This window comes from Mchenga conophoros, linkage group LG9, assembly GCF_057382185.1.
Source record: "Mchenga conophoros isolate Kocher_MC1m ecotype Shallow Benthic linkage group LG9, M_conophoros_male_GT1.1, whole genome shotgun sequence".
Taxonomy (NCBI): Eukaryota; Metazoa; Chordata; class Actinopteri; order Cichliformes; family Cichlidae; genus Mchenga; species Mchenga conophoros.
In genome coordinates this window covers 33,337,589-33,363,212 of record NC_140534.1, presented here as the reverse complement: position 1 = coordinate 33,363,212, position 25,624 = coordinate 33,337,589, and the positions used below count along the sequence as shown (strand labels likewise).

The 25,624-nt window shown below is 44.0% G+C and overlaps 1 protein-coding gene across 10 annotated transcripts in view; it reads left to right on the top strand.

Moving 5' to 3' along the window:
* tnikb (TRAF2 and NCK interacting kinase b) overlaps nt 1–24,443 on the top strand; it is a 67,049-nt gene extending 42,606 nt beyond the window's left edge. For 3 of the 10 annotated variants that reach the window (XM_085287708.1, XM_085287710.1, XM_085287715.1), the window contains 18 exons: nt 3,151–3,267; nt 5,116–5,355; nt 6,070–6,176; nt 6,271–6,386; nt 7,408–7,484; nt 7,670–7,693; nt 10,559–10,740; nt 11,879–11,993; nt 12,597–12,737; nt 13,585–13,693; nt 14,143–14,319; nt 14,414–14,557; nt 14,708–14,842; nt 14,988–15,088; nt 15,271–15,420; nt 16,942–17,101; nt 20,648–20,787; nt 20,872–24,443. In XM_085287708.1, coding sequence (XP_085143834.1) covers nt 3,151–3,267; nt 5,116–5,355; nt 6,070–6,176; nt 6,271–6,386; nt 7,408–7,484; nt 7,670–7,693; nt 10,559–10,740; nt 11,879–11,993; nt 12,597–12,737; nt 13,585–13,693; nt 14,143–14,319; nt 14,414–14,557; nt 14,708–14,842; nt 14,988–15,088; nt 15,271–15,420; nt 16,942–17,101; nt 20,648–20,787; nt 20,872–20,955 — 2,319 coding nt within the window. In that variant the 3' untranslated portion in view covers nt 20,956–24,443. The remainder of the gene's footprint in view (nt 1–3,150; nt 3,268–5,115; nt 5,356–6,069; nt 6,177–6,270; nt 6,387–7,407; nt 7,485–7,669; nt 7,694–10,558; nt 10,741–11,878; nt 11,994–12,596; nt 12,738–13,584; nt 13,694–14,142; nt 14,320–14,413; nt 14,558–14,707; nt 14,843–14,987; nt 15,089–15,270; nt 15,421–16,941; nt 17,102–20,647; nt 20,788–20,871) is intronic. The other 7 variants (XM_085287709.1, XM_085287718.1, XM_085287713.1 and 4 more) reach the window with 5 other exon arrangements.
* Nucleotides 24,444–25,624: the final 1,181 nt, after the last annotated feature.

The window sequence follows — 25,624 nt, the reverse complement described above, 5'->3', positions numbered from 1 at the left end:
CTCATCTTGCCGTCTGTCCAGCTTCCTAATTAACCTCCTGCTGGGATGATTTCCCTTTAATCTCTAATAAGAGCTCCTCTAACCAGGTGAACTGTCTAACTGTAACTCTGGGATGATGTGGACTCCTCCCTTTCTCACCTCCTCTCACCACTTGGATCTGTTGGTTAAGCTCCTCTTTGATTGGCTACCTCTGCACTTTCAACCACTTTAGCTCAAAATGTTGAGTTTCCACGGACACCATGCTGTTTGCAGACACACTCATTTACAGGGCGCACAGTGATGTCACATATAGCATACTGATGTATTCTTATGGCATATCTACAGCATATATAGGTGTAGACGAAGGAATAACCTAGGTAACCTAGCCAAAATGTATGGCACGCCTACAGCGAGCCTACAGAGTAGCTCCTACACATCTATGCTGTAGCAAACCTGCAGCTTACCTGTGTACCTGCATGTCTATGATGTACCTCAGAGCTGCCCCACGATGGCCTTTACTGCACTAACATTCTCACGTTCAGCACAAACGTTTTGTGCAGAGACAAGTATTAAATCTCTCTAACAAAGAAAAGACGACGATACAGCTGCTGCAAAACAAGGACATTAGTTGATACCAGATGAGCCCAGAGTTTTACTAGTGTGTATTTCTTTAAAAAAAGCATATTTATCCTAAAATTTGAACCTGCAAATCTCATTTTTCCTTCTATTCCTGTTAATTATCTGGAATACTGAAGAGGTGTATGTCACTGAAACACAAGTAAACCCATGTTTTGCTCCGGGGCTCCAACTACATGGTGGTCAGTGACTCCAGCAGAGACCCTTCAAATGTTTTTTATGCAAGTTAAAATTTGGATTCCACAAACAGCATCGCTGACATGACATATTTTGTTGTTTTGGGGATGTATGTAAGAACACTTGGTCGCTGTAACACCTGCCCTCTTACTTTTCTTTCTAACTCTTAACTTTAACCATCGCTTTCCATTTTACAGGCTACTGACTGTGCTGGTGCTGCAGGGTGATCTCTACCCAGAGCAGCTCTCACTCTGGTGCTTCTCAAACCTATGCTGTGCATGCTGTTGTATAATATTTACAGGTCATTTGAGTTTATCTGGTGATTTAGAGCAATAAAGAGGATAAAAGCGGGTAAGAGTTTAAAGCCACCCAGACTGAGAGCTGCTCTGTTATTGCATGCTGTGATTTTATCTCTAACATGTACTTAATCAGATTTCCTCTTCGAGGCTTCATGTTAACTTCATGTTAAATTCCAGGTTGTTGAAGTCGTTATTTGTTCTGTAACATTGGTTTTATTTGCCTTTTACACTCTTACACAGAAGGTACGAGCTCATAAAATCTGTGTTTCATGTGTGAACTCTGCTGATTTTGTCCAAACCATAAATTAGGGCCACTTTAAACTCATGACAGACACACATTTAGGGCAGAGCTCCAGGTCTGCCCCCTGGTGGCAGCTGGTGGACAGATGTAGGACAGCTGCAGCTATATCGGTGTTTCTCCCTGCGGACGCTGAACATGGAAAGCACACTGTGTGCAGATAGGTCTACCCTCATCTCCCAGGATTTCCCTTCGAGCTTCAGAAGAGCAAATGTTTCCATCACAATGTTCCCCTCTAAAAACACATGACCGCCGTTTAGAGAGAACCGACCCTGTGGAGGTGCACCTCATCGGGGGCCGCAGGTGACGTGTGCAGCCAGCTCAAAACCATCAGACGTGATAGTTTGTTAAGCTGACAGTAGAGGAACGAAGAGCAGACTTACAGTGTTTTACAATTTAATGAGAAGCAGCTGAATTCACACAGAAAACAACTTCTTTTAAAAAGTCACTTTTGTCTGACCTGAAGACAAATAAGTTCTCCTGTAGACTTACAAGCTGAAATCATCAGCCACAGTAACCAGCAGCAGAATATGAAACTGAGGGAAAGAGATCAGATGTGAGCTCTTTATTTAACTAATGCAGGAGAAAAGGCCCTGAGACAGACTTCACTTTACTGCACTGTAAAACACATTTCAGGTCAAATTCATACAGGATTTGTATCTAATTATGTAAAGATAGCAAAGAAGGTAAAAGTAGACATACTTAATGTGTAATAATGCCCCAATCAGTGTTTCATGTTGTTAATAGTTAAGTATATAATAAATGTAATAAGTTCAGTAAAGGCCAACGTACTGATTTTCTAGATGAATCAATGTGTTTGTTTAAAAAATCCAAATACAAAGAGTCAATTTTCCATCTACACACTTCAGCTCCAACTAATAATTACATTTTTAAAACATTTCCACAAACATTTCCACAGAAGCTCAAATAAATCAAGTCATTGGGAGAATTAACGGCACCACCGCTGGCTGGAGATCAGACCTCCAGATGTTGGTTTAGCCACATGTGAGAACAGCCGTTATCTTTTAATGACGCCTGTTTTTATTTCGTATCCATCAAACGCTTCATTAAGTCCGATACTTCCAGTTTTCATTTACAGTTTGACATGAACTAAAACATCTTCCTGTTGGGAGCAGAACAACGTGATATCTATGTAAATATGAATAAGTGTGTATCACGTACTGCAGAAAAAGTCTTCACCGAAGTTCATCTAAATGTTTGTGTGCAGAGATGCACACAAACAATAAACAATATTGAGCTGTAAACAGTAACTCTGCTTCTTTAGCAGGTTAATAAACCTGTGCAGCAAAGAGATTCATTCACTGTCATGTGTCTGATGTGCTGCTTCTGCTGTTGCTCCTGTGTTATAGTTTTAAATTGTTGTGGTGAAGCCAGCTTCATTTTCTGCATCTTTCGAGCATTAAAAGCAGTAAATAGACGTCATTTTTAAACGAATCCATTTAGCTCTGCACAGAACGAGCTGTTTCCTCTGATTTCAGCAGAAGCACAGTTTAACCTCCCGAAACAATTATTCGTTTCTACCTGAGGAACAAAACTGGAACAAAATGTCTCAGACTTGGTAACGAGCTACAGGAAAACTCCCAGAAGAAGAAATCAGTCAAATCAGCTTTAAAACCAAAACATGTGAACAGACACACACAGCTTAGAGGACACTTTCATCATGGTGTGTGTGTGTGTGTGTGTGTGTGTGTGTGTGTGTGTGGGAACATTACAAGCTGAACCTCTTCTCCTGCATTGCAGCATAAAGTCTCCAACCGGATCTCAGACCCAACCCTGCCGCCTCGCTCCGAGTCCTTCAGCAGCGGGGGCATCCAGCAGGCCCGGACTCCGCCCATGCACCGCTCCATGGAGCCACAGGTGTGTGACCTGTGTTTGTGTGTTTGTCTGAGTGTGATATGTACGTTGGTACGGTGCAGTGGAATTCACTGGTTCTCTGGGACTCACCAACTGGCCCGTCTCTGAAACAGGAAGAGAGGATTAGACTCAGGACTGTGGATGTTGTGGTTATGAGGTTGTCCTCTCTGCTAGCTTCAGTATCGTGTCCACAGGATGTCAGTTTAGTTTAGTTTAACTCGCTTTAGCTTTTTCTTTTTTAATCAATCAGTGAGAAGAGCTCCTTTCGTGATCAGCGTTCAGGCCCCTCAATAATGTCTCTCAGTTATTGGACACAAAGAAATTTGTACATAAAATATTTGCAGAGAATGAAGCGTGTGCGTGTCCTGGACATGCACGCACATGCAGATACAAACCCTCCACACTTCTGTGGAACCGTCACAGATGCCCACGAGTGCATTTTAACGTGATGAATTCAAAGATCGGCGAGTGTTGGAGCCAGCGAGGTCGCTCCGTGTCGTCGATGCGTCCGATCGTCACGGACACACGTGGGTTTTGGTTTCATCAAAGGCGAAGCAGCTGAAATGAAACTCTGAGCTCTTTTGAACATCAGCAGAGTGGCCTCATTAGTGCAGGAGAGGCTTATGTGAATGGGATTAAGTGTCTGAGAGGAGCTAGAGTGAGACAAAGATTAATAAGGAGATTGTCGGGTTGATGGAGCGGTGTCGGCAGGCGGTGACGCAGCATTGTGCTAGAAAGTGCGCAAAGCTTTGTGACGGCTTTTGATCGTATAGATGAAGAGCAGGAGGAGGATCAGGATGAGCAGTTATTGCGAGTTTCTCCTTTGTGAGTATTTGAGTTGAAAGTTATGTATCTTTGCAGTATCACCAGCCATCCCTGCAGCGAGTCTCTCATGCTGTGGTGGAGGTCCAGCTGCACCGTCTGTAGTCTTTTCTGATCTGCAGCAGGAGTGAGCTCGGCGTAGCGGCTCTCCACCCTCTGGGCTCTGGTTGGACTGACCCTCCAGCTGGCAGCAGGTATCAAGATTAAAATAAGGGGCCCGGAGGAATGAGAGTGTTTGATCAGAAATAAATACAGTGAAGAAAACTGGTGCATGAAATGTTGTAATAATAAAAGCGTCGTGAAAGCCTGCACTGGAATCACTGTTTGAATTCAAATCCACTGTGATGGAGTATAGATGCAAAATGACAGGCATCCAGTCGGCAGGGTTACTTATCAGTAACAGTAAGTTTGGTTCTGGGTCTCAGCTTGTCTGAGGAGTTTTCAGCAGTTTATAGGTGTCACCCCCTCAAACTGGGTGGGGTCTGTTTATGTTATGGGAACAGTGGATGGTAATGGAAATAAGCAAGATGGAAACATGCCAGACTTTTCCTTGACATCTCTCCGTCTGTGCTCAAGTAAAGCTGGTCTGTGGGGAGTAGTTTCAGTAAAACTCTGGTAGGAGCTGAGTCCTGCAGGTGTGATGCACCTGTTTGTATGACATCAGGAGACACGGACAAACTCCTGGGCTTGGACAGAACGCTGCTGCACGTCACCAGCAGGAGGCGCTGTTTGTCTGCTGGGCTGTTGGAGAAAATACTCACACACACACACACTCTCACACACTCACACACTCTCACACACACACACACACACTCACACACACACTCACACACTCACACAGTGCACTGCGAGGAGTGTTTTCCCTCCTCCGTGACCTCATCTTCCTTCCTCTGCATCACTCCTCCTGTATTGTTTCCTCTTGACTTGCCTCCTAATCACTCTGTCCTGATCCTGCTCTCTCCCCTCCACTTTGCCTGTTTCCTGCCTGCGCGCATGTGTGTGTGTGTGTGTGTGTGTGTGTGTGTTCAGATGGCCCACCTGGTGCAGGTGAAGAGTCATGGCTTGTCAGGCTCCCAGTCCCTGTACGACCCCCACGGCGTGTCCTCCTCCTCGGCGTTGCCCTCCCCCTCCCGGCCTCCCATGCCCCGGCAGAACTCTGACCCCACCTCTGACACCCCTCCTCCCCCGCCCCTGTCCCGCCTGGCGCCCCCCCTCGACAAACTGGACCGCAGCTCCTGGCTGCGGCAGGACGACGACATGCCCCCTAAGGTCTCTGCATGCCACCGCCAGTGTGTTTTTATCCACGTGTGCTGAGTTTGCTTTTCTTTAAAGTCTGTTTTTACCTTTTTCTGTCTTTTTCTGAGTTTCTCTTTACTTTTTGATTTTTTGAGTGTTTTCTGATTGTATTTATCATTTAGTTTATCGTTAGTTAAACATGATCTATTTGAAAAAAGGACTTACTCTGGTAGAAATCACAAATTTCTACCAGAAATTTGTGATTTCTGGTAGAAATTTAAAATGATTGTGTTGTGTATTTAGCTTCACATTAATTGTGTTCAGATTAAATGCAAAGCTGGGTTTCAGAGCACTGCTCTTTAGTCTTGTGTTATGTGCTGCAAATATCCTTCATCCCAGTGAAATGAGCTTTAGTTAAAGCTGCTCAGCGAGGCATAATTCTGTCAAACGTTTTTCTTATATAAACACCCAAATGATGTCAGTAACTGCTCTAAAACTAAAAGACTAAGACAAACAGACTTTGTAATGGATAAAGGACAGTCTATCCCCATCACCCTGATTAAAATTGTAATGCACAGACTAAAATTCTGCTCATTTTTGCTTCCTTTTTGAGTTAATTTTGTGAATTAAAGAATGCCTTTGCAGCTCTCAGTTTTGTACTTAAACTCTCTGATGTTTTAAAATGTCAGCTTTTAACCTGTTGCTTCCGGACAGATGTTAAAACCTGCTGCTGTTTTGTGTTTCCAGGTTCCTCAGAGGACGACCTCCATCTCTCCGGCTTTGGTCAGGAAGAACTCTCCTGGAAACGGGCCAGGCCTCTGCCCGCGGGCCGGCGCTCACCTCATACGGGCCAGGTATGTGCAGCTCCGATGTCGACCGGTGGAAATGTGGGTGTGGGTATTTGTTCACAGTCATGTCTGAGGCAACGCTGTGTTTGTGTTACTGTAGCAACCCTGACCTGCGGAGGCCCGACATGTACTTGGACACTCCCCTGAAGAGAACAAGCAGCGGCAGCTCCTCCAGCTCCAGCACCCCCAGCTCTCAGGGAGGCTCCAACGAGCGCGGTGAGTCACCTGTTTGTCTGTGAACTCACAAAAACCTGACCTGAACCCACGAAACCCAGTCTGAGCGCCCAAGCAGGCCTTTGAAGGTCTCTCTCAGTGTAAAGGTACTGTTTGTAATTACCCTCTGAAACTTTTTTGCTTAAACTCTCACCACCACCAGGGGGCAGCGTTTTATTAGTTGAGATGTTTTTAGATATTTTGATGTCTCATTTTCGTTAATATTTCATGCTTGTTGAACTTGTTTCCTTAACAAGTTAAAATTTTTTCCATTAGTACTCGACATCGCTCAACGCGACTCAAGGTGGTACAGCTCGCCTCGCCTCATTTTCTCAGTGTGCGTGGTCCTGGTTATAGTACCGTGTCCGAGGTTGTGATAATTAGTATGTGACATGAACGCTAAAACAATGACATACCTGCTGCTCGGCCTGAAGCTTTTAGTCACACTCAAGGATCACGGCGTTGGTTTTTGTGGCCTTTTCACTCATTGCCAGGTTTCAGAAATGTCCGTTTTGATTTCGTGAGCGAGACGCTCTCATGACTCATCGAGTGACGCCACTGACCAGCAATCGGTGGCTTGCAGTCTTTTGACGTCACATTTTTGCCTTGGATCACTTGGAACCTCGACCGAGTAGGTACTAAAAAGTACCTGGTAACAGGTACTTTGTGTTCGTAATGGCCAACCTGATTAAATAAAGGTCACACTGACTTGCTGCACCACCTTGTGGTTCAAATTGGTATTGCGTTAAAGTCTAACCTCACCTTATATTTCCCTATGCACAGACGTTTTGGACGTAAAGTCATAGCAGTTGATTTTTTTACGCTCAGTTGATAATTTTGGATTTTGGAAGGCTCACCAAACCCACTGATGAAATGCTGCCCCCTAGTGGAGATATTTGTAAAGGGTAATTACAAAAAGTGCCTTTAAATTGCTTCTTAGAATTCTTTCTTAGCGTTCTGTCTTCCCCAATTTGTGCAAGCTCTGCTGTTTTATGAAAAACATCCTCTTGTGTTTGGGTTTTAGGTAATTCAGCCTCTAAGACTGAAGGCCACGACGCCAAAGACGACAACAGAGAGATAACCCGACCCAGCAGGCCTGCAGTGAGTACACACTGTGTATAACACAAACACACACACACTCCTGCAGCTCTCCTGTGTGTGGCAGTGCCACAAACCCCCGTAAGATTAAGAATACTCATTAAATAAACATGCGGTGAAAGCCTGACTGACTCTTCTCTCTGAACTAACCTCTTCCTGTCCTCCATCCCTCCTCCATCGTCCGTCAGAGCTATAAGAAAGCTGTAGACGAGGTTAGTGATGTTTCTCCTCCTTCATCACCTCACCGCACTGGCACCCTCACATACGTTCTGAATTAAACTCCCGATGTTACCCTGTGCGATTCTTTCAGAATAAAATCATGCTCGGCTTGTGATATTTTTTTCACTCACATTAACACAGGCTTCGGCCCAGATAATAATGAGAGCTGGAAAAGTTGAAAAGCCGTAAGTGCTCCTCGCTGAGAAGCCCTCCAGCAAAGCCTTTGATTTTTAGTTTCTTGCTGTGAATTTTCACTTTGAATGAATAAAAAACACAGTTTGGAAAACTGTCTCCAAATGCTTTGAAGTTTCTTAGAATAGACTTTAATTTTCACCAACTTTCCACTTGTTCTCATGTATGTATCATCGATTCATGCTGCTTTTTTAAATTCATTATCAGGTTTTCATACCGAATAAGTTATATTTGTATTTAAGGTCTTTGTTTTCAAAGAAAGTTCTCAAGAAATATCTTATTTTCCAAATTTCCTTCACTTCCTGAAACTTTAAAAGAAGAAAACGTCCCTCCTATTTCAAAAAAGATTTAAAGCTTTATCAAAATCATCCAAACTTCTCTTTCTGAAATTATTCTCAATCAGTTTCAAAATATAAGGTCTTAAAAAATCCTGATTTTAAACCAAAGTTACTGTTTTCCAATAAAAATCTTCTTACTTTTGGAAAATGTGTCTGAAAACATTCCCTTCTGTTTCCTGTCAAAGAGACTCGGTCTGGATTTAATAAGTTATAATTATGAATAATAATTATAACTTGTGTCATTTCCACATGTGCCCCCCCCCCTCCCCCCTTTTCTTCCTTGTTATCATTTCTCTCCAGGAGTTGGTAAGACCCCCCTCCCCCCCGTGCCCCACCAAAGCCCCACTTCCTACCCACTGCTCACGTGCACGTTTTCCTGCTGTGAACTGAAGATCTTTACATGTAGTTGTTTTGCTGAGTCTCTGATTCATTCGCAGGATCAGGATTGGACGATGATTCAAAGTTCAAATAATCACAACTCAAATCTTTCTTACTGACAGAGTGCAGAGTGAAATACTTTTGGTCTTTTAATCCTTTGAATTTAGTTCCTAGTAATTTAAATGAAATGTTTATATTCACCTTATTACATTTCTAATAATAGCCAAAGACATCCTATATTTATTATATTTGTATTGATGATGTCTGATATTTTAGTTTGTTTTGTCTGTTTTTACATTTTCTTCATTTCAGCATTTATTTATATTAATATTTTATATTTATAGTATTTTTTAGAATGCTGTTTATATTTTATAGTCCTTATTTTTATGTGTAAAATTACTTCAGATTTTTAGATTAATTGTATTTTTTGTTTACTGTATTTATATGATTACTTTATTACTTAATTTTTGTAGCAACTTTATTATTTTGTAGTAAATTATTATGGATTTTATAATCATCCTAATTTATAAAATTATTCATTATTTAATATATATTTAATATACAGATGATAAATATATTATCTGTATATTTATGAGTGTATTATTTTTTTGTGTTTTATGGGGTGTTTTAAATTTCCAATAATACATTTTCCTCCTTTACGCTGCGTACGTGGTTTGTGAGGCTCACAGTGAAACCACAGTGCTGCACAGAGTTCTCGTGTGAAGGTTTAATGCATTAAGGAGGTCTTACAGGAGAAGCTTTTGGTTATTCTTGTGATCCAGAGAGAAACATTTACTGTCGTATTAAACTTCACAACAGGAAAATGTTGCAAAGAGCATCTCAGCTGTAAAGACAGGATATCGGCTGCTTTTCAAACCATCGCCAAACATTTCTAACTTGTTTAAACTGGTGCTGCTGTGACGTGTTTGCAGCAGAGGCAGTGCACAGAAGCTGGATGAGGCGTCAGGGTGCATGTACCTGGCTGCTCGCTGTAAAATATCACAGAGGCTCAAGTCTGCTGAACTTTGACCTCCCACTTTGAGGCATGGTGCATCCTCCTTCTCTCACTTCACCGTCCTCCTCTCGACGGACTCGCTAACGGCTTGCATGGTGGCACAAAAACCAAAAACACATTTGCTTCCTGCTCTTTGCTTCTGAGCAGGAGAGCTGCGAGAGTCACTGAAGCGTTCCAGGATTGCAAAAATAAGGAATATCAGACATGCAGCTTTTTTTATTGTGGGGGGGGCATAATCCAGGATGATGAGAGATGTTTGTGATAGCATGTTTCACTTTGTTCCACCTCAAACTTTGCAGCACAGACTGTGAGATTTTTGTGTAAAAATGAATTTTCCTTAAATGATTGATTTAAGGAAACGTCGCCTCAGGTCAGCTTTGTTTCATCTCTTTGATCGCTGTGTTTTTATATTACTGTGATTTTCTTATTGTAAAAATGTTTCCTGCCTTGAATTTGTTGTGAATCTTTCTCTCAGACAACTTGTATAGTTCGTCTGGTCTCTGGTATCGAGCAAGTGAATTCTGAAATATCGTTTAAAATTAAAATTGCTTTTGCTGCCAAATTACTTTTCCATCATCAACGCTCTTACTCGGCTAATTAAACACTTTATTTTCAGTGTGATATTAATCTAAAATTTAATGAAATGCAAATCTGTCTTCACACCTGAGAGTTGTGCTTTTGTGGTGTTGGAACAGCTTAGCAGAGCTTTTTAGACGTGATAGTTAGGCTACAAAAGACTTTCATAGATGGACCGAATTCCTTTCAGTTATGATATTTAAACCTCCAAGAAGCCACACGCCGGATATATAAGAAGATAAACTTATTAAAGACAAAAATAGTTATTGCATGATCATTTTGGACCTGCACACTACTGACTTACAGAAATGAAGAAAATAAATAAGTGTTGAGTCACTTTTGAATTTGTCTTCCTGCAGGATCTGACGGCTCTGGCCAAAGAGCTTAGAGAGCTGCGGCAGGGCGAGGAAACCAGCCGCCCGCCGGTCAAAGTGACTGACTACTCGTCGTCCAGTGAGGAGTCCCACAGCAGCGAGGATGAGGAGGGAGAGGGCGGGGCTAACGATGGATCTGTGGCCGTCAGTGATATCCCACGCATCATGTGAGTGATGGTGATAATTCAGGAATAGCTTTGCATCCAAACCAACGAAGAGCACGACCACAGACCGTACCAGCTAACGTTTAGGTCTGAGCACGGAGACTGAAAGAAACACCTGTAAGAAATGTTTCTTAATCATTTTTTAATAAAATGGATTTTGTAAAGGATGGATGCAGCTCAGGCGCTGAGGATCCAACTGCAGGAAGCACAAAGGTTTAATCTTTGGGTGAGGTCAACGGCAATCAGTCAGTGTGCCATAAAATAAGGCGCAGACAAAAGGAGAAGTACATCAAGAATTCAAACACGCAGGAAAAATTGCAGCTAAAAAGGACAACGATGGAGCAAATGGTTAGAGGCAGGCTGTGATTGGCTAATAGGAAGCAGCTGTGAAACACAACAAAGATGATGCCAGTTAGGGCGAGGCTTTTAATCACAGAGGAGGGAACACTAACAGCAGTAAGATTTGTAAGATTTTACAAAATAAAACAGGAAACGACAGAAACCCAACAGGAAGTGCCTTAAGTCTGGATTCTTTCTAATATTGGCCACCAGGAGGCGACTCTTCTGAATGCAAAAAAAGAAAAACAACATTTTCCAGGTGTGCTTATGGGCTCAGTCCCATTTCAGGTCATATTGAGCAAACCATTAAGTCCATTTTGTAAATTTTGGTCATTATGAGGGTTATGCAGGAGGATGCACATCGGCTAATGATGCACAGCGCTATTAGTGCAGCTCGGAGGACGGTTTGCTTTCACAAACATTTGGCCGATACTTGTTTTGCAGTTAAGAGGCGACTTTTGTGTTTTTCCCTTGTTTTCCCAAAGTCTGCAGCTCTGTGCTACACTCATCATTCATCTGGCAAACCTTCCTTTTCTATGTTTCACTGTGAAACAACAGCTAAGGGCGTTAAGAAGAGGCTTCAAGCCCCTCTTGCACAAGATGATATATATGCAGTATTTATGCAGTACTGAGTGGGTTTTTTGTATCTCTTACTTGTTTCTCCACACGCCATTATCACATATATAACCCAGGAGATGGATCTGTTCAAATTGTTAAGCTCTTATTTTAAAGTCAGATGCGTCTGTTTAAAAAAAAACATTTTAAAAAAGTTATTAAAAGATGATAAAAATCTGTTTTTCAGGCCCGCTGCGAGTCAGAGCACCAACGAGTCCTTCGGCACAGCGGGAGAGCACAACGACACCAACGAGGACACGTATGCAAACAGCTCCCAGGACAGCACCCTGGTGATGCGTGAGGTGAGTCTCCGTTTTAACCTTTGACCTTGACTGCACAGAAACCGACACTCTTCATCTCTGCACCAGATTTGTTGCTTTTTTACTGAGTAGAGGGCAGTGATCGTGGTCTGTTTACACAGCTTGCCCTCAAATCTCAGATATGATTCAAAATCAGCTTTACAAAACAAACTGATTTAAACAGTTTGTTTAGAATATGCTTTGGGGCTTTTATTGTGAAAGGACAGTGTAAGGGGAAAACGCACAGAAAATGGCCCAAAGCGAAGCTGAACCTGTGCCTCTGCACTAGGCCAGTGAGCTGGAGCTGAAAGCATAGTTTAGAGGTAACAGAACTATTGCACATCCATTTCTGTTTATTATTCAAATAATCTTTGAACTCCGCTGAAGGTTTTGGAGAAAACAATCTAAGAGACTCACCACAGTGTAAGTGTGTGTTAAAGGCCAAGCGTGGTAGAAACACAGACCTGATAGCACATGTGCCCACCCTCCCCAGTTTAAAAATAACACTGAAACAAGCACACCTGCATGGGTCCCGCCTCCCTCCATCACCTGACCTGTCAAACAGCCTCGCTGCACAGTAGCCCGCACCTCTCTCTCTTTTTCCAGAAACACAGGGAACGGAGGCGGAGCTCAACCGCCAGCAACGGTTTCCCCGGCAAACTGTTCTATGGCAGCGCCAATCTCCCCGATTTGGTGCAGCAAAGCACCTCCCCCCTGGTCTCTCCAGGGGATGCCTCTGGGGTCCAAGTAGGTGGAGCAGCACCCAGATATCGGCCCTGAAATCCTCTCCACCCTAAACCTCCCCGTATCCTGACAAACCTCAACCCTGCTCGCCCCGACACCTGCCCACACTGCTGCTTTATCAGGGTGGGAAATTACCAGCAGCCACATTTAAGGCTGACATTATTGAAGCTTGTGGACTAAATGAATAAAAGGTGCATATGTAGTTTCAGAGGATTGGCCACAAAACCGAGCGCTTGTACAAGATCATCTTCTTGTGCACATCTGGAACGATTTCAACACTGCTCATATATTTAGGCCGCTCAGTTTTGTCTCCTTATACTTCCGATGAGCGGATCTCAGTGATCCTTTGCTTCGATCCTTTGCCAGTCACGCAGTAGGAAAGGGTCCTTAAGGTGGCCGTTGTTGTGAATTGGAGCTACAGGAAGGAAACTGAATTGATTTCAAAGAAGAGAAAACTCAATGTCAAATCTAACACGGTGAGATGCCCCCGAAAAGTTTTATATGTTAACAGATAAAAGTGGCACCTTTAATTTCCTGCCCTGTCCTGTTTGACTCAACCTGCCTTGCTCTACTCGTTTGATCCTTCTTCGTTTGTTCCTCCCTCGCTCAGTTTTCCAGCCTCTGATCCAGGAAGTAACCCCTTTCCTTTTTCTGAGCACCTGATACAGGTCTCTGACAAAATACAGGAAACACTGATGAGGACTGGTTTATATTTTGTGACACTACATAGAAAATCTTTGTGTTTCCTATATTTTGATCCCAGTTTTTTTATACAGATCTTTTGCTGTTCATGGTAAGTGTTTGACAAACACGTGTTGGACTGTAAAGTCTGTGTTTCTGTGGCTTGCAGTTTGGCATGGGAGGCAGCGGAGGCTCCAAGTCCTCCTTCACGCCATTTGTTGATCCGAGGGTGTACGGGACCTCCCCGACCGACGAAGATGATAAAACCTCAGCCTCAGGTAGGCTTCTCTTCTAATTTAAAGCATCAGTCACATGAGCAGGTGGCGTACAGTAAACGCAGCCTGGCAGCAAACTGTTTTTACCCTCTGAAAGGTCAAATATAGTGTTAGTGCTGCTGATGCTTCTAACCCGAAAATCTCAGGTTAAAGTTTCTTTAGCCCCCCCTATAGTAGCCATGCATCTGCAAGCTGCTTTGCAACCCACATCCTGACAGCCTGACTTAATCATGTTTGTATCTGTTGTTATTGATTGCCAGTATTTATATATATATATATATATATAGATAGGTAGATATATATGTAGTCTAATTTATAATTATGAAAATAATAGAATCCAATATATTAGTAGCGTAAAATGAAAAAATAGTGTAAAATATTGTATTATTGTCTCAGGGATGGGGCAGCTGCAGATGAGATGATGTTGCATTTTGTTGTACTTTGTGCTGCAGCGCTGTTTGCTGATGAGTTGCTGAAGCAGGAGCAGGAGCAGGCGAGGCTCAATGAGGCCCGCAAGATCTCCGTGGTCAACGTCAACCCCACTAACATCAGGCCGCACAGCGACACGCCCGAGATCCGTAAATACAAGAAACGCTTCAACTCGGAGATCCTCTGTGCGGCTCTCTGGGGTAAAACTGTCACGTCAGCAACAGCCTCGTGATAATTTGAATCCTGTGCAGATACAGAGGCGCTAAAAAGGAAGCGTGTGTGTGTTTTGGGCAGGAGTGAACCTGCTGGTGGGAACGGAGAACGGCCTGATGCTGCTGGATCGAAGCGGTCAAGGCAAAGTTTACAACCTGATCAATCGAAGGCGCTTCCAACAGATGGACGTCCTGGAGGGACTCAACGTCCTGGTCACCATCTCAGGTTGGCAGCTGATTTCACCAAATGCCACATCACAGATCCACAGTTGATGGGTTAAACTCACAAAGACGCAGACACCATTTAATTTATGTTTGTTCCATACAGGAAATGAATTATCATTTCATTTGAATTCTGAATTTTCCTCCAAAATAGGGAAGAAGAACAAGCTGCGGGTTTACTACCTGTCCTGGCTGAGGAACAGGATATTACACAATGACCCTGAAGTGGAGAAGAAACAGGGTTGGATTACAGTCGGGGACCTGGAGGGCTGCGTGCATTACAAAGTCGGTACGTTCAGATCGTTTATGGGAGACGTGCGGACCTGTTCACTAACAAACTAGAAATTAATATCTATCATATCTTATGTTGAATTAAAATCTTTTTTAGCTGAAATCCTGAGATTTCACATTAAAATGTGTCTTTATTTCTGCAGTGAAGTACGAGAGGATTAAATTCTTGGTGATTGCTCTGAAGAACTCAGTTGAGATCTATGCCTGGGCACCTAAACCTTACCACAAGTTTATGGCTTTCAAGGTAATCAAGCTAAGACTTGTGATATTTGGAAAAGTACATGATACTGATTTCTTTGTATGTCTTTATTTTATTTGTCTTCTGCAACTAGAGAGGAAATATCACACGCCTGATTCACAAAGTTATATCCAGCTGCTTTAGTGCATGACTGAACCTCAGTCAATCTTCTTTTCTCTGTCTGCCAGTCTTTCACTGACCTGCAGCATCGCCCCCAGCTGGTGGACCTGACTGTAGAGGAAGGGCAGAGGTTAAAGGTCATCTACGGCTCTAGTGTTGGCTTCCATGTAATTGATGTGGATTCTGGAAATCCCTACGACATCTACATCCCCTCACATGTAAGTGTGTGTGCGTGCGTGCGTGTGCGTGTGTGCGTGCGTGTGTGTGTGTGTGTGTGTGTGTGTTACTAGGACAGGTCTCCACAAAGTAAATCAGTAATTTCTAAAGTAAAGACTTGGTTTTAGCTCAGGGTAAAGTTAGGCTTGGGTTAGGTTTAGGCTGAGGCAGTGTGTGTGTGTGTGTGTGTGTGTGTGGTGTGTGTGTGTGTGTGTGTGTGTGCTGGTATTAATACACTGCTGCTTGTCTTCAGGGACAATTCTTCACAATGTGAATCACTTTGTAAGGCAGGGGTGTCCAACTCCAGGCCTCGAGGGCCGGTGTCCTGCAGGGTTTAGATCTCACCCTGGGTCAGCTCACCTGAATCACATGATTAGGTCATTACCAGCCTCTGGTGAGGAGGTAACTCAGCCATTTAAATCAGCTGTGATGGATCAAGGACACATCTAAAACCTGCAGGACATCGGCCCTGGAGTTGCCCACTCTTGGTGTAAATCTTTCCCACCACAAAAGCAATACTCCTACTATGGATGTACGTGGTTTCACAACAGTACGTCCTCTGAAAACAGCTGTGAACCTCTATTGTGCACGTACAGGGACCTGCCTTCCTTCGGGGAACATGTCCCCATAATATAATAAAGCCCAATGTAAAAGAATTAGGAGAGAGCCATAACTTCAATTTCAGTGGTTACAGGGAATTAAACTGGTAATTCCATAACAAATGTTTTAAAAGTTTTCTGACTTTACCCCAAAAAGTATTAAAAGTTTATTTTAGGTAACATTAAGGTTAAGTTTGGCTGTTGTTGTTGAAGCTGGTGCGAGGCTCTGTGGGGACACGCCCCCATAATTCATTCAGATGTTCCAGTTAGGCCGAGGTCAGACAGATAGCAGCTGTGGTTACAGTAGATCACACCGAATGAATCAATGTGCTGTAAACATGACTGCATATGTGTACTTTATATGTAACTGTGTTTGACTGCATGTTTAATATGAGTGTGATTTAAGGAGTGAACGTGTGAGGAAATGTGAGAGGATGAATGAGCTAATAGCAGAACAAATGAAATGGTGAATGTGTGACAGCCCCAGAACAGAAGTGATGAAGAGAACAAAGGAATGTGTGAGGAGGAGAGGCTGTAAGTCACAGATGGAAATGTTTCAGCGAGTGAGTGAATTAGCAGATGAATGAGTGAATGTTTGTTAGTGAATGAACTGGTGTTTGAATCCAGAGGCAGAGGGTGAATCGCTGTCCTCCTTTAACCCCGCTTTGGTTACAGTCAGAGATGGACGGGCCAAGGAGACGGTAACCACAGCAACCGCCTCTCATTGCTTTTGGCAGTCATGAATCACGCTGTGCTCGTGTCTGTTTCCATGGCAATTGCGTGGCTGAGGAGCGGGAGGCTTTATTGTTGCAGCAGTTTCTTCTCTCTCAGGGTGGGGAAGGGGGGATGTTAGAGGGGTCCAGCTCCTAACACCCCTGCCCCCACCCCATTCAACACCCCCCCTCCCGTCTGTCGTCCTGGCAGATTCAGGGTCAGGTGACCCCGCACGCCATCGTGGTTCTGCCCAAGACGGACGGCATGGAGATGCTGCTGTGCTACGAGGACGAGGGCGTCTACGTCAACACCTACGGACGCATCACCAAAGACGTGGTGCTGCAGTGGGGCGAGATGCCCACCTCCGTCGGTACGTCAACCAATCAGCTCGCTTTTCCCTGACCCCACTGACCTCTGACCTCTGATAAGCGGTCTCAGCAGATCATCTTTCACCCTCACTATCTACCACACCCCTTCTCCGCTCAGAGCAACACGCTTGCCTTTTCTTGCCTTTTGCTTTCGCCTGTAAACAAGAAGCCCAGACTGTCGTCTCACTCACCTGTTTCATTACCTGCTTAAAGGGATACAGCAGGTTTGGGCACTTGGTCAACTCAGAGCAGTGAGCTGATGAGAACAAACTGTCTCCATCGCCTCCGTTACCTCTTTCTACGTCTTTACCGTGTGAGAAAATTTAAGTCAGTTTATTTTAAAATCAGCACAAGATTTAGAAAAAGTAACCGTGCTGGCTCAGAGGGAGTGACTTTATTGATTTGAACTTTTACAAAAAGTAATCATGATTAAACTCTTTATATTACAAATATACTCTGCATACACTTTAGTCAACACATAGTGTGGCCACCCTGAAGCACACCTGGTTTATTTTCTTATGTAAGGTCCAAACTTCACTAAATGAACACCAGGTTTAATTCAGCAAGACATGAAACCAGGACTGAGATTAGGGGAGAGTGAGGGCCATTTTCTCAACGACTTCATTGCATTTTGACTTCTCTTTGCAACCCGAGCAACTGATCAGGACTAAAAGTAAAATGTTTAGTTAAATGTAGACAAAATGATTCATTCTCACACATCCAGCATTGACCTGGGGGGATTGCAACAAACTCGATGTGTCTGCAAATCCTTAAAACCAGGCAAGCTTTAGCAACACGCACACGCCAGGATCATGGAGAGTTTAGTGTCAGTGCTCTCATCACACGAGGGGTAAGTTGACCAAATGTATGACATCCCAAAACCTCGACGTATCCCTTTAACGTTAAGTGTTGAACATCCAGCGGCTGCATGAGCTGATAGCGGCGGATCTTTGCCTTCCTCACTCCCAGCTCTCACAAGTCGTTTACTGTCTGCTCGTTCTTCTTTGTGAGTTGAGTTTGTGTCGTGTGTCTGCTGTGTTAACTTCTGTCCTCTTGTTGTGTCTCGTTGTTGACCGTGAAACATTTCAAAAGGCACTTTCTCATCCGCTCTTCCTTTCATCCTTGATTGCTCGAGCTCTGCAGTAACCCGGTCCAGACAAAACGTTTGTGAGATCCAGCAGCAAAGCAACGAGATGAAAGCTCTGCACCAGATCAATGCAGGGGCAGCACATCTAAATTCATCTATTATTTAGAAGTAGCGTGAGTGCATCAGAGCGCAGCCGAGCATGAGGGGTGGATCTTGAATCTTACGATCCAAGTCAGTCAAAGCTGGTGTGTCTCCGCCCATCCTCACTCTTACAGATTTCTCTGTGCTTAACCCTGAATGACAAAAACACGTGTGTGACTGTGTCTCTGTCCTGGAGCACTGTTGCTGACGTGTCACATTTTCTGTGTGGGCATCGTCTCCTGTTAACATGTTTTTGTGTATTTAACTGTCAGACCAGATTGTCTCACAGCCAAGCCCGGCTTCGACCCCTCCCCCACCCCATAAAAACTTAAACGCCTGACTTATTTAACTCTCCGCTGCGCTTATAAACACCCAACCGATCCCGATCCTCCGTATGTGGGACCCTTTTTGTCTTTTCTCCCACATGAGAATAAAAAGAAGCACCAAGAAGCTGCACTGACCCTGGGTGACCAGGTGGACCGGCCTGAACACGGTTTTAATAACTTCTGATAAAAGAAAAGATATCAAAAAATCTATTAGTGCCACTTTTCCTGAGCTTGTAGTTTAGAGACTTTCCCTCCAGTATTCTGGTGACGCATTAATATAAATGAAATGGAAGCTTCTGGCACAACTTCACTGCACTGTGAAAGTGCATGAAAGAGAACAAAGATCTAAAGAGGTCAAAGCTCCAGCAACATTTATTAATTAACCTTCATCAGCCTGATCAAGAACTATACTGCACACAGCATGCAAGTAACATATGTAATAGAGTAGAGCAGGGGTCCCCAATCCCAGGCCTCGAGGGCCGGTGTCCTGCAGGTTTTAGATCTCACCCTGGGTCAACACACCTGTATCACATGATTAGCTCATTACCAGCCTCTGCAGAACTTCAGGACATGTTGAGGAGGTCATTTATCCATTCAAATCAGCTGTGATGGATCAAGGACACATCTAAGACCTGCAGGGACACCGGCCCTCGAGGCCTGGGACTGGGGACCCCTGGAGTAGAGAGAAAAAATTTACACCCAATCAGCTCCATCCTGTATATTTATACAGGTCATTTGGGGCGTGAACAGGAAGAGGATACATCTGAGTGATAATTTAAGTTTTTCCTCATACAGTGTTACACACATCCACTATGAGGGGGAAATAAATGTAAAACAAATAAACTGGTAAAAAGGTATATATAGATTTATAATTATGATCTTCTGGGGCGATCGTGGCTCAAGAGTTGGCAGTTCAGCTTGTAATCGGAAGGTTGCCGGTTCGAGCTCCGGCTCCGACAGTCTCGGTCGTTGTGTCCTTGGGCAAGACACTTCACCCGTTGCCTACTGGTGGTGGTCAGAGGGCCTGGTGGCGCCAGTGTCCGGCAGCCTCGCCTCTGTCAGTGCGCCCCAGGGTGGCTGTGGCTACAATGTAGCTGCCATCACCAGTGTGTGAATGTGTGGATGTGTAAAGCACTTTGGGGTCCTTAGGGACTGAGTAAAGTGCTATACAAATACAAATACAGGCCATTTACAATTTCTCACTTTTATCAGAAATTAAGCAACACAATAAAATGTATAAAATCAAACTTCTTCTTATGATTTAAAAAAGAAGCTGAAACTTCTGGGGCTTAAATATTTATCTCTTTATCTTTTTTAACCCTCATTCAACCAGCAAGTGAAACTCTTGAGATTAAGGTTCATTTCCTCTGAGAGCGCGCTGGTCTGAGAGAGGCAGCATTAACAGAATAAAGCAGAGAAACCTCACACAGCAGAAATAAGGAGATCCTGAACTTTCCCACTGTAGTGCACATCACAAACAAACATTTCCCGCTAAACCTTCTTGAGACTTCACCATCATTTTAGGGGAGTGTTCATTTTAAAAGGCCACGGCTGTGCACAGCTGGGCGAGCTGTCATCATTTACTGGCCTCCACCCTGCGGACTCACGTTTCACAGTGTTCCCTAATCCTGCAACTAGGTTAAACTGGGTTCTGCTCTTACAGTTTTCCGATTGGCTGACTTTGCCCTTAAACGCTGTAATGACACTGCTGCTGGACAGCCCGGTGCAATGTGGCAGCTCAGATAACTGCTTCACATCAAAGCGACGAGGTTTGCCAGACAGCAGGCCTGCGACGCGTCTCTCCCAACGCTGGTCGTTCACATCCGTCAGAAACTGCTGCAATAATCTCCCGGAAGTGAGGCGGAGGAGGCCTCGAGGTGTGACTGGCCTGGGTGTGAGACTGGTGCTGAGTCTTCTCCTGTCCAACCCCCTTCTGTGTGTGTGTGTGTGTGTGTTTGTGTGTGTGTGCGTGTGCACCCTTTCCTCCCCTGCAGCCTACATCCACTCCAATCAGATCATGGGCTGGGGAGAGAAGGCCATTGAGATCCGGTCCGTGGAGACGGGACACCTCGACGGAGTTTTCATGCACAAGCGAGCTCAGCGACTGAAGTTCCTGACGGAGAGGAACGACAAGGTGAGTCTGTGCACACACAGCGCACACGAGCGAAGGCGCCACACCTGAAACACACCTGTATGACGTGCTGCCCTCTCCCTGCAGGTCTTCTTCGCCTCGGTGCGTTCTGGAGGCAGCAGTCAAGTCTTCTTCATGACCCTCAACAGAAGCTCCATGATGAACTGGTAACCCTTCCACCTCTTGGACCCGCAACCCTTGTTTTCTTCACCCCGAACATTGGCCACTGAGGGATGGAGGGATGACAGGAGGACGGTGTATGTGTGTGTAAATGTGTGCGCGTGCGTGTGTTTGTGGATAAACGGACAATTGACCATCAGGAGAAAACTGCAGGAGTGTGCCCACCCCACACACACCCCCCCTCCAGCTGCAGGGGGCACTACAGGGCCCCCGCGGACGGTGCCACTGCCTGCTGAGCAAAGGCGACTCCTCGTGCTGTCGGCGGACGACGCCTCCTCCTCCCCTGCAGGCCAACGGCTGCTGTGGACATGCCGAGTAGCCTTCGACCTCCCCGTTCGATTGAGTGAGGAGCTGCAGAGTGTAGCACATCAGTGACTTTACATCACAGCAGTGTTCACACTGCGGGCACAGCGGCAGGTGGTTTGGCGTGTCACAGTGAAAGCTGGTACTGCTTCTTATACTGTGATTAAATTAGGTTAGAAGCATGAGCGTCCACACTAAGCCTGCTGGATCTGACAGTTTTGTGGATTTGAGCGCCACCAAATGAACGTTGACGATCGTGAGGATGTTTTGTCACCTGCACACAACGTGGTTTCTGGCTGCCTTTAAGTTTCTGCTGAGACAAACTAGTCCCTCGAAATAATCGCCTTCCTTTGTCTCGATGCACATTTGACTCAGTAAGAAGTGAGAGGGGTGCGCACAGATGGCTTTATTTAAGGTAGTGTTAAAAGAATAGAGATCATGGCAAAGACTTATTTATAGCCAAAAGCGACTCGCTTTGCAGAATCTTTCAAATAAAGAATTTCAGGCTTTAGAAGAAGTTAAAAAATCCTCAGAGAGAAATTGTTTTGTTAGTTTCTCAAAAGCAGAGGAAGAGATGTGAATGACGCAGTGGAAAGAGAGTTAGTGTGACCTTAACCTCCCAGGACCTGGCGTCCACAGATGTGGCTTATTTAGACCAAAATACTCAATTTTGCTCTACAAGGGCCTGATATCCACTTGTGAGGACGTTTTACTGCCACTGTTGTATCGAAATTTTAAACAAATATCCTCATATGTGGCTCTGATGTTTCTTAGAAACAAAAATCAGGTAAAAAAAAAAAAAATCTGGTAATTCTGTGTTTAAATAATCATCAGGCCCCAATCAGCCCAAATATCAAAGAGAAATTAAACATGCTGCCGTGGAAGAGTTCAGGTCTGAGGAGGTTAAATGACTAACACAGTCTCAAAGCTTTCTATTAATCAGTGACAAATCTAGCTACAGTTTTGTGGTGACAAGTCTAACCCCGTTTTTAACCCTTACTTTAATCAGTCTGGGCTCATAAAAATAACCTGACAGTTTGTGTCCATGAACATGACAAAAACAGTTTGCCTTGTCACGACTTTCATGTTTTGTTATGAGACTGTGCTGACATGAGAAATGATGGCCGAGTGCAAAATAGACGCTCACGCTGAGCTTATCAGTAATAATTTTTACTTTTTTAGTAATCCATACCCGTTCAGTACACGTTCTACGAACCAAAGAGAGCAAAGTCTGAGTCGAGCCCTGACGCTGTCCCCCTCGGATGCATGTTTTCTGTTATGTGAGCAGCTTCTGTCATATTTCAGGCCTGCGTCGAGAGCAAAACCACTGGGTGTGCATCACTGTGGCCTTACTAGAGCTGTATCGGCAGTATAGGCAGCTTCTGGGTTGAAAAGCAAAGAACCTTTTCAATGGTGATCAAACCACATGTTTATTGGTATTATTGAGGTGTCAGAACCCGTTAAGGATACGGGGGAGGACGTCAGATGTCATCTTTATGGAGGAAAGACTCAAACATGAAGGCTCTTCCTCACAGTGGCTAATACACGTTAGGAATTTAACACTGGAATCTATCTGCAGATATCCAAACCTGCAGAGCCAAAGCTGTGTCTTATATGTGAACTGGAAGAAGCTGAATCGGTGCTTCCAAAAACCAACAAATGTGTGTGTTGAAATTCTAAAACACCCAGGCTTAGTGTGGATAAGCTGCTTGTTGTCACGCCGATAACGATGGCGGTTAAATGTTTTGTCTCAGACCGATGTAGCTCTTTGTTCCAGCAGGAAACCACGAGGCCGTGCAGACGGCGTTTCTCACAGTGTGAACACTGATGCTGCTGCTGTTCTTCCCCGTCGGAGGCTACAACAGTTCAGACGAGCAGCGAGTGTCGCGGAGCTGCTGCACAGCCGGCTGCTTTGTCCCGGTTTGTTCCCAGCAGGGGGAGGGAGGTTGTAGATATTGTACCATTGCTGCAACAGCAACACAACAACAAAAGTATTCCCGTCATTTTCTCACAGGAAGAACTCAGCTGTAGAGTAGGCGCCACCTTCTGGAGGTTTTTACTCTCGTCTGTCCACGCTGCTGTGTGCACTCGTGTAAATACTCACTTTGATGTTAAGGACAGACAAAGAAAATAATGACAGTCTAGCTTTTTATCCTTTCTTTTCTGGTTCATCCCTTTGTGAATCTGTCGACGCTTTAGGGGGACTAAGCTCAAAAGTTTAGTTTGGATTTTTCTCTCCATAATTCATTTGCCTTTATTTCGTTTTTGCATGATGGCATTCATGTTTTTTTACGTTACTTGTTATGAGTTGTAAATTTGAGGCAATACGCGGTGGGGCGGGGGACGTCTGACTGTGTACCCTACATCTCTGAGCTGAAAACAACAGCTGGGCTTTTATCTGCTGAACTGCACACTGGAGGATCACACGTTTACCATTAAAGTTTTTATGTTCACGATCATTTCCAGAGTGCAGCTGGTAAAGAGCGAGCAGGAGCGTCTTCTTAAAGGCTGGAGCTGAGCCTTTGCTGACTGTACGCGTTTGTGTTTATAGAAGGAAGCTGCTCCATCCTTTACTTGATCTTCTTTTGCTGTTTTTAAAAGAGATGGTGGAGGGGGCGAGTGATGGCGCGTTAAGGCCAGCTGAAGCCTTTTACATGTGCAGGATGTTAGCAGCACCCTGTGAATAAAGGTCAGGAGGCAGGGTCAGCTTGAGAAACCATAGATTAAAAAAAGAGATATATACTGTAAGAATTTTCGTTATGATGATGATATCCTACTGATCATTTTAGAGAAAGACAAAAAAATAATGTTCACTTATTAAAGCATAGTTGTCTTTCTACAGAATAGAGAACATAGCTATAAGAATTTCTAAAAAAAAAATCAAACAGTACAATGTTTTTATTGTGGTATTATTTGTATTTGTATTTCAATTTTTGTACGTATCAAGACTGTGAACATATGTACGATTGTTAGCCTCTGAGTGTGCGTGAGTGTGCGTGAGTGTGTGTGTGTGCGCGTGCGTGGAGGTGAGCAGGTGTGTGCACAGGTGTGTGACATGCATGTGAATTTTCACCCCGTCTGAATCACTGGAATCAATCAAAAGACAACCTCGACCTGGTAACACGCATCTGTGGTGTTGGGAATTCTACAATAAATGTCCTCTCCTTGTACAGCAACCACACCTGACCCGCTCTCTTTATTCATACCCGAGTCACACGGCAGCTTCTGTGTTCTGAGTGAGATAAAGACCTAATAGGAAAAACACTCATTTGTTTTAGTCCCAGAGTTTCTACAGGCTGCAGCACAGATTCACAAACAGTCCCGGAAACACTCCTCAGAGATTTTGTTCCATATTGAGATGAAAGCATCGCACAGTTGCTGCAGGTTTGTTGGCTTCACATTCACAAATTCTGACGCCACAACCATGCCACATTCAAAGTCAGTTAAATTACCTTTCTTCCATCTGAATGTTGCAGACCAGGCAACATTTTTGCACTCTTCTGTGGCTAACTTTTAGTGAGCCTGTGTGGTCTGTAACCTCAGGAGGCTCAACGGGCGTGGTCTTCTGCTGCTGTTGCACATCTGCTGCAAGCTTTGTGCTCCTCTGCACACCCTGGTTGTAACAACTCGTTAATTAAGTTATTGTTGCCTTCCTATATATTCAAAGCGGTCTGGAAAAATTGACTTTATGTACAAAACATCCATGTATGTTGTTAAAAAGATAACTGAATGTGGCAAGGCTGTACTTTAGGGTAATACCAATTTGTACCAGATGGTGTTGTTATTCAGTGTAAGCTTTATTTAACAAGGCAAGTTATAAAGAACACGTTTTTATTTCCACTGACAAAAAAGTAAAGCATCTTGAAGAAATGGAAGTAGAGCTAAAAGGAACGTTTAAAGAACCAGAGCGTGTCATCTGAAAACATCGGAACACCTAGTTGGGAAAAAAGCTGCCAGACTTAAAGCTGACTGAGGTCCTTTGGGATGACCTTAAACATCCCATTCATCCTGGAATATCCTCCAGTGTGGCTGAATTAAAACATTTCTTCAAAGAAGAGTGGGCCAAAGTTCCTCCACAGTGATGTGAAACACTTGTTGTCCATTATCACAAACACTTGTTTGCAGTTTTTACTGGTGAGGGAGGCACAACTAGTTTAAGAGGCAACTGGGCAGCAGATCAGGAGGACTGCACCTCTCTGACTAACATTAAAATTTGTTTTATCAGAAATGTTTAAGTGTGACAAATGTGCAAAATAGATTCAAATAAATAAATCAGGAAGTAGCCAAATCCTTTTTAACTGTAGACACATGCATGTTCCTTTATCCATCAAACACTGAGCTGGTCACTGCATGGGCT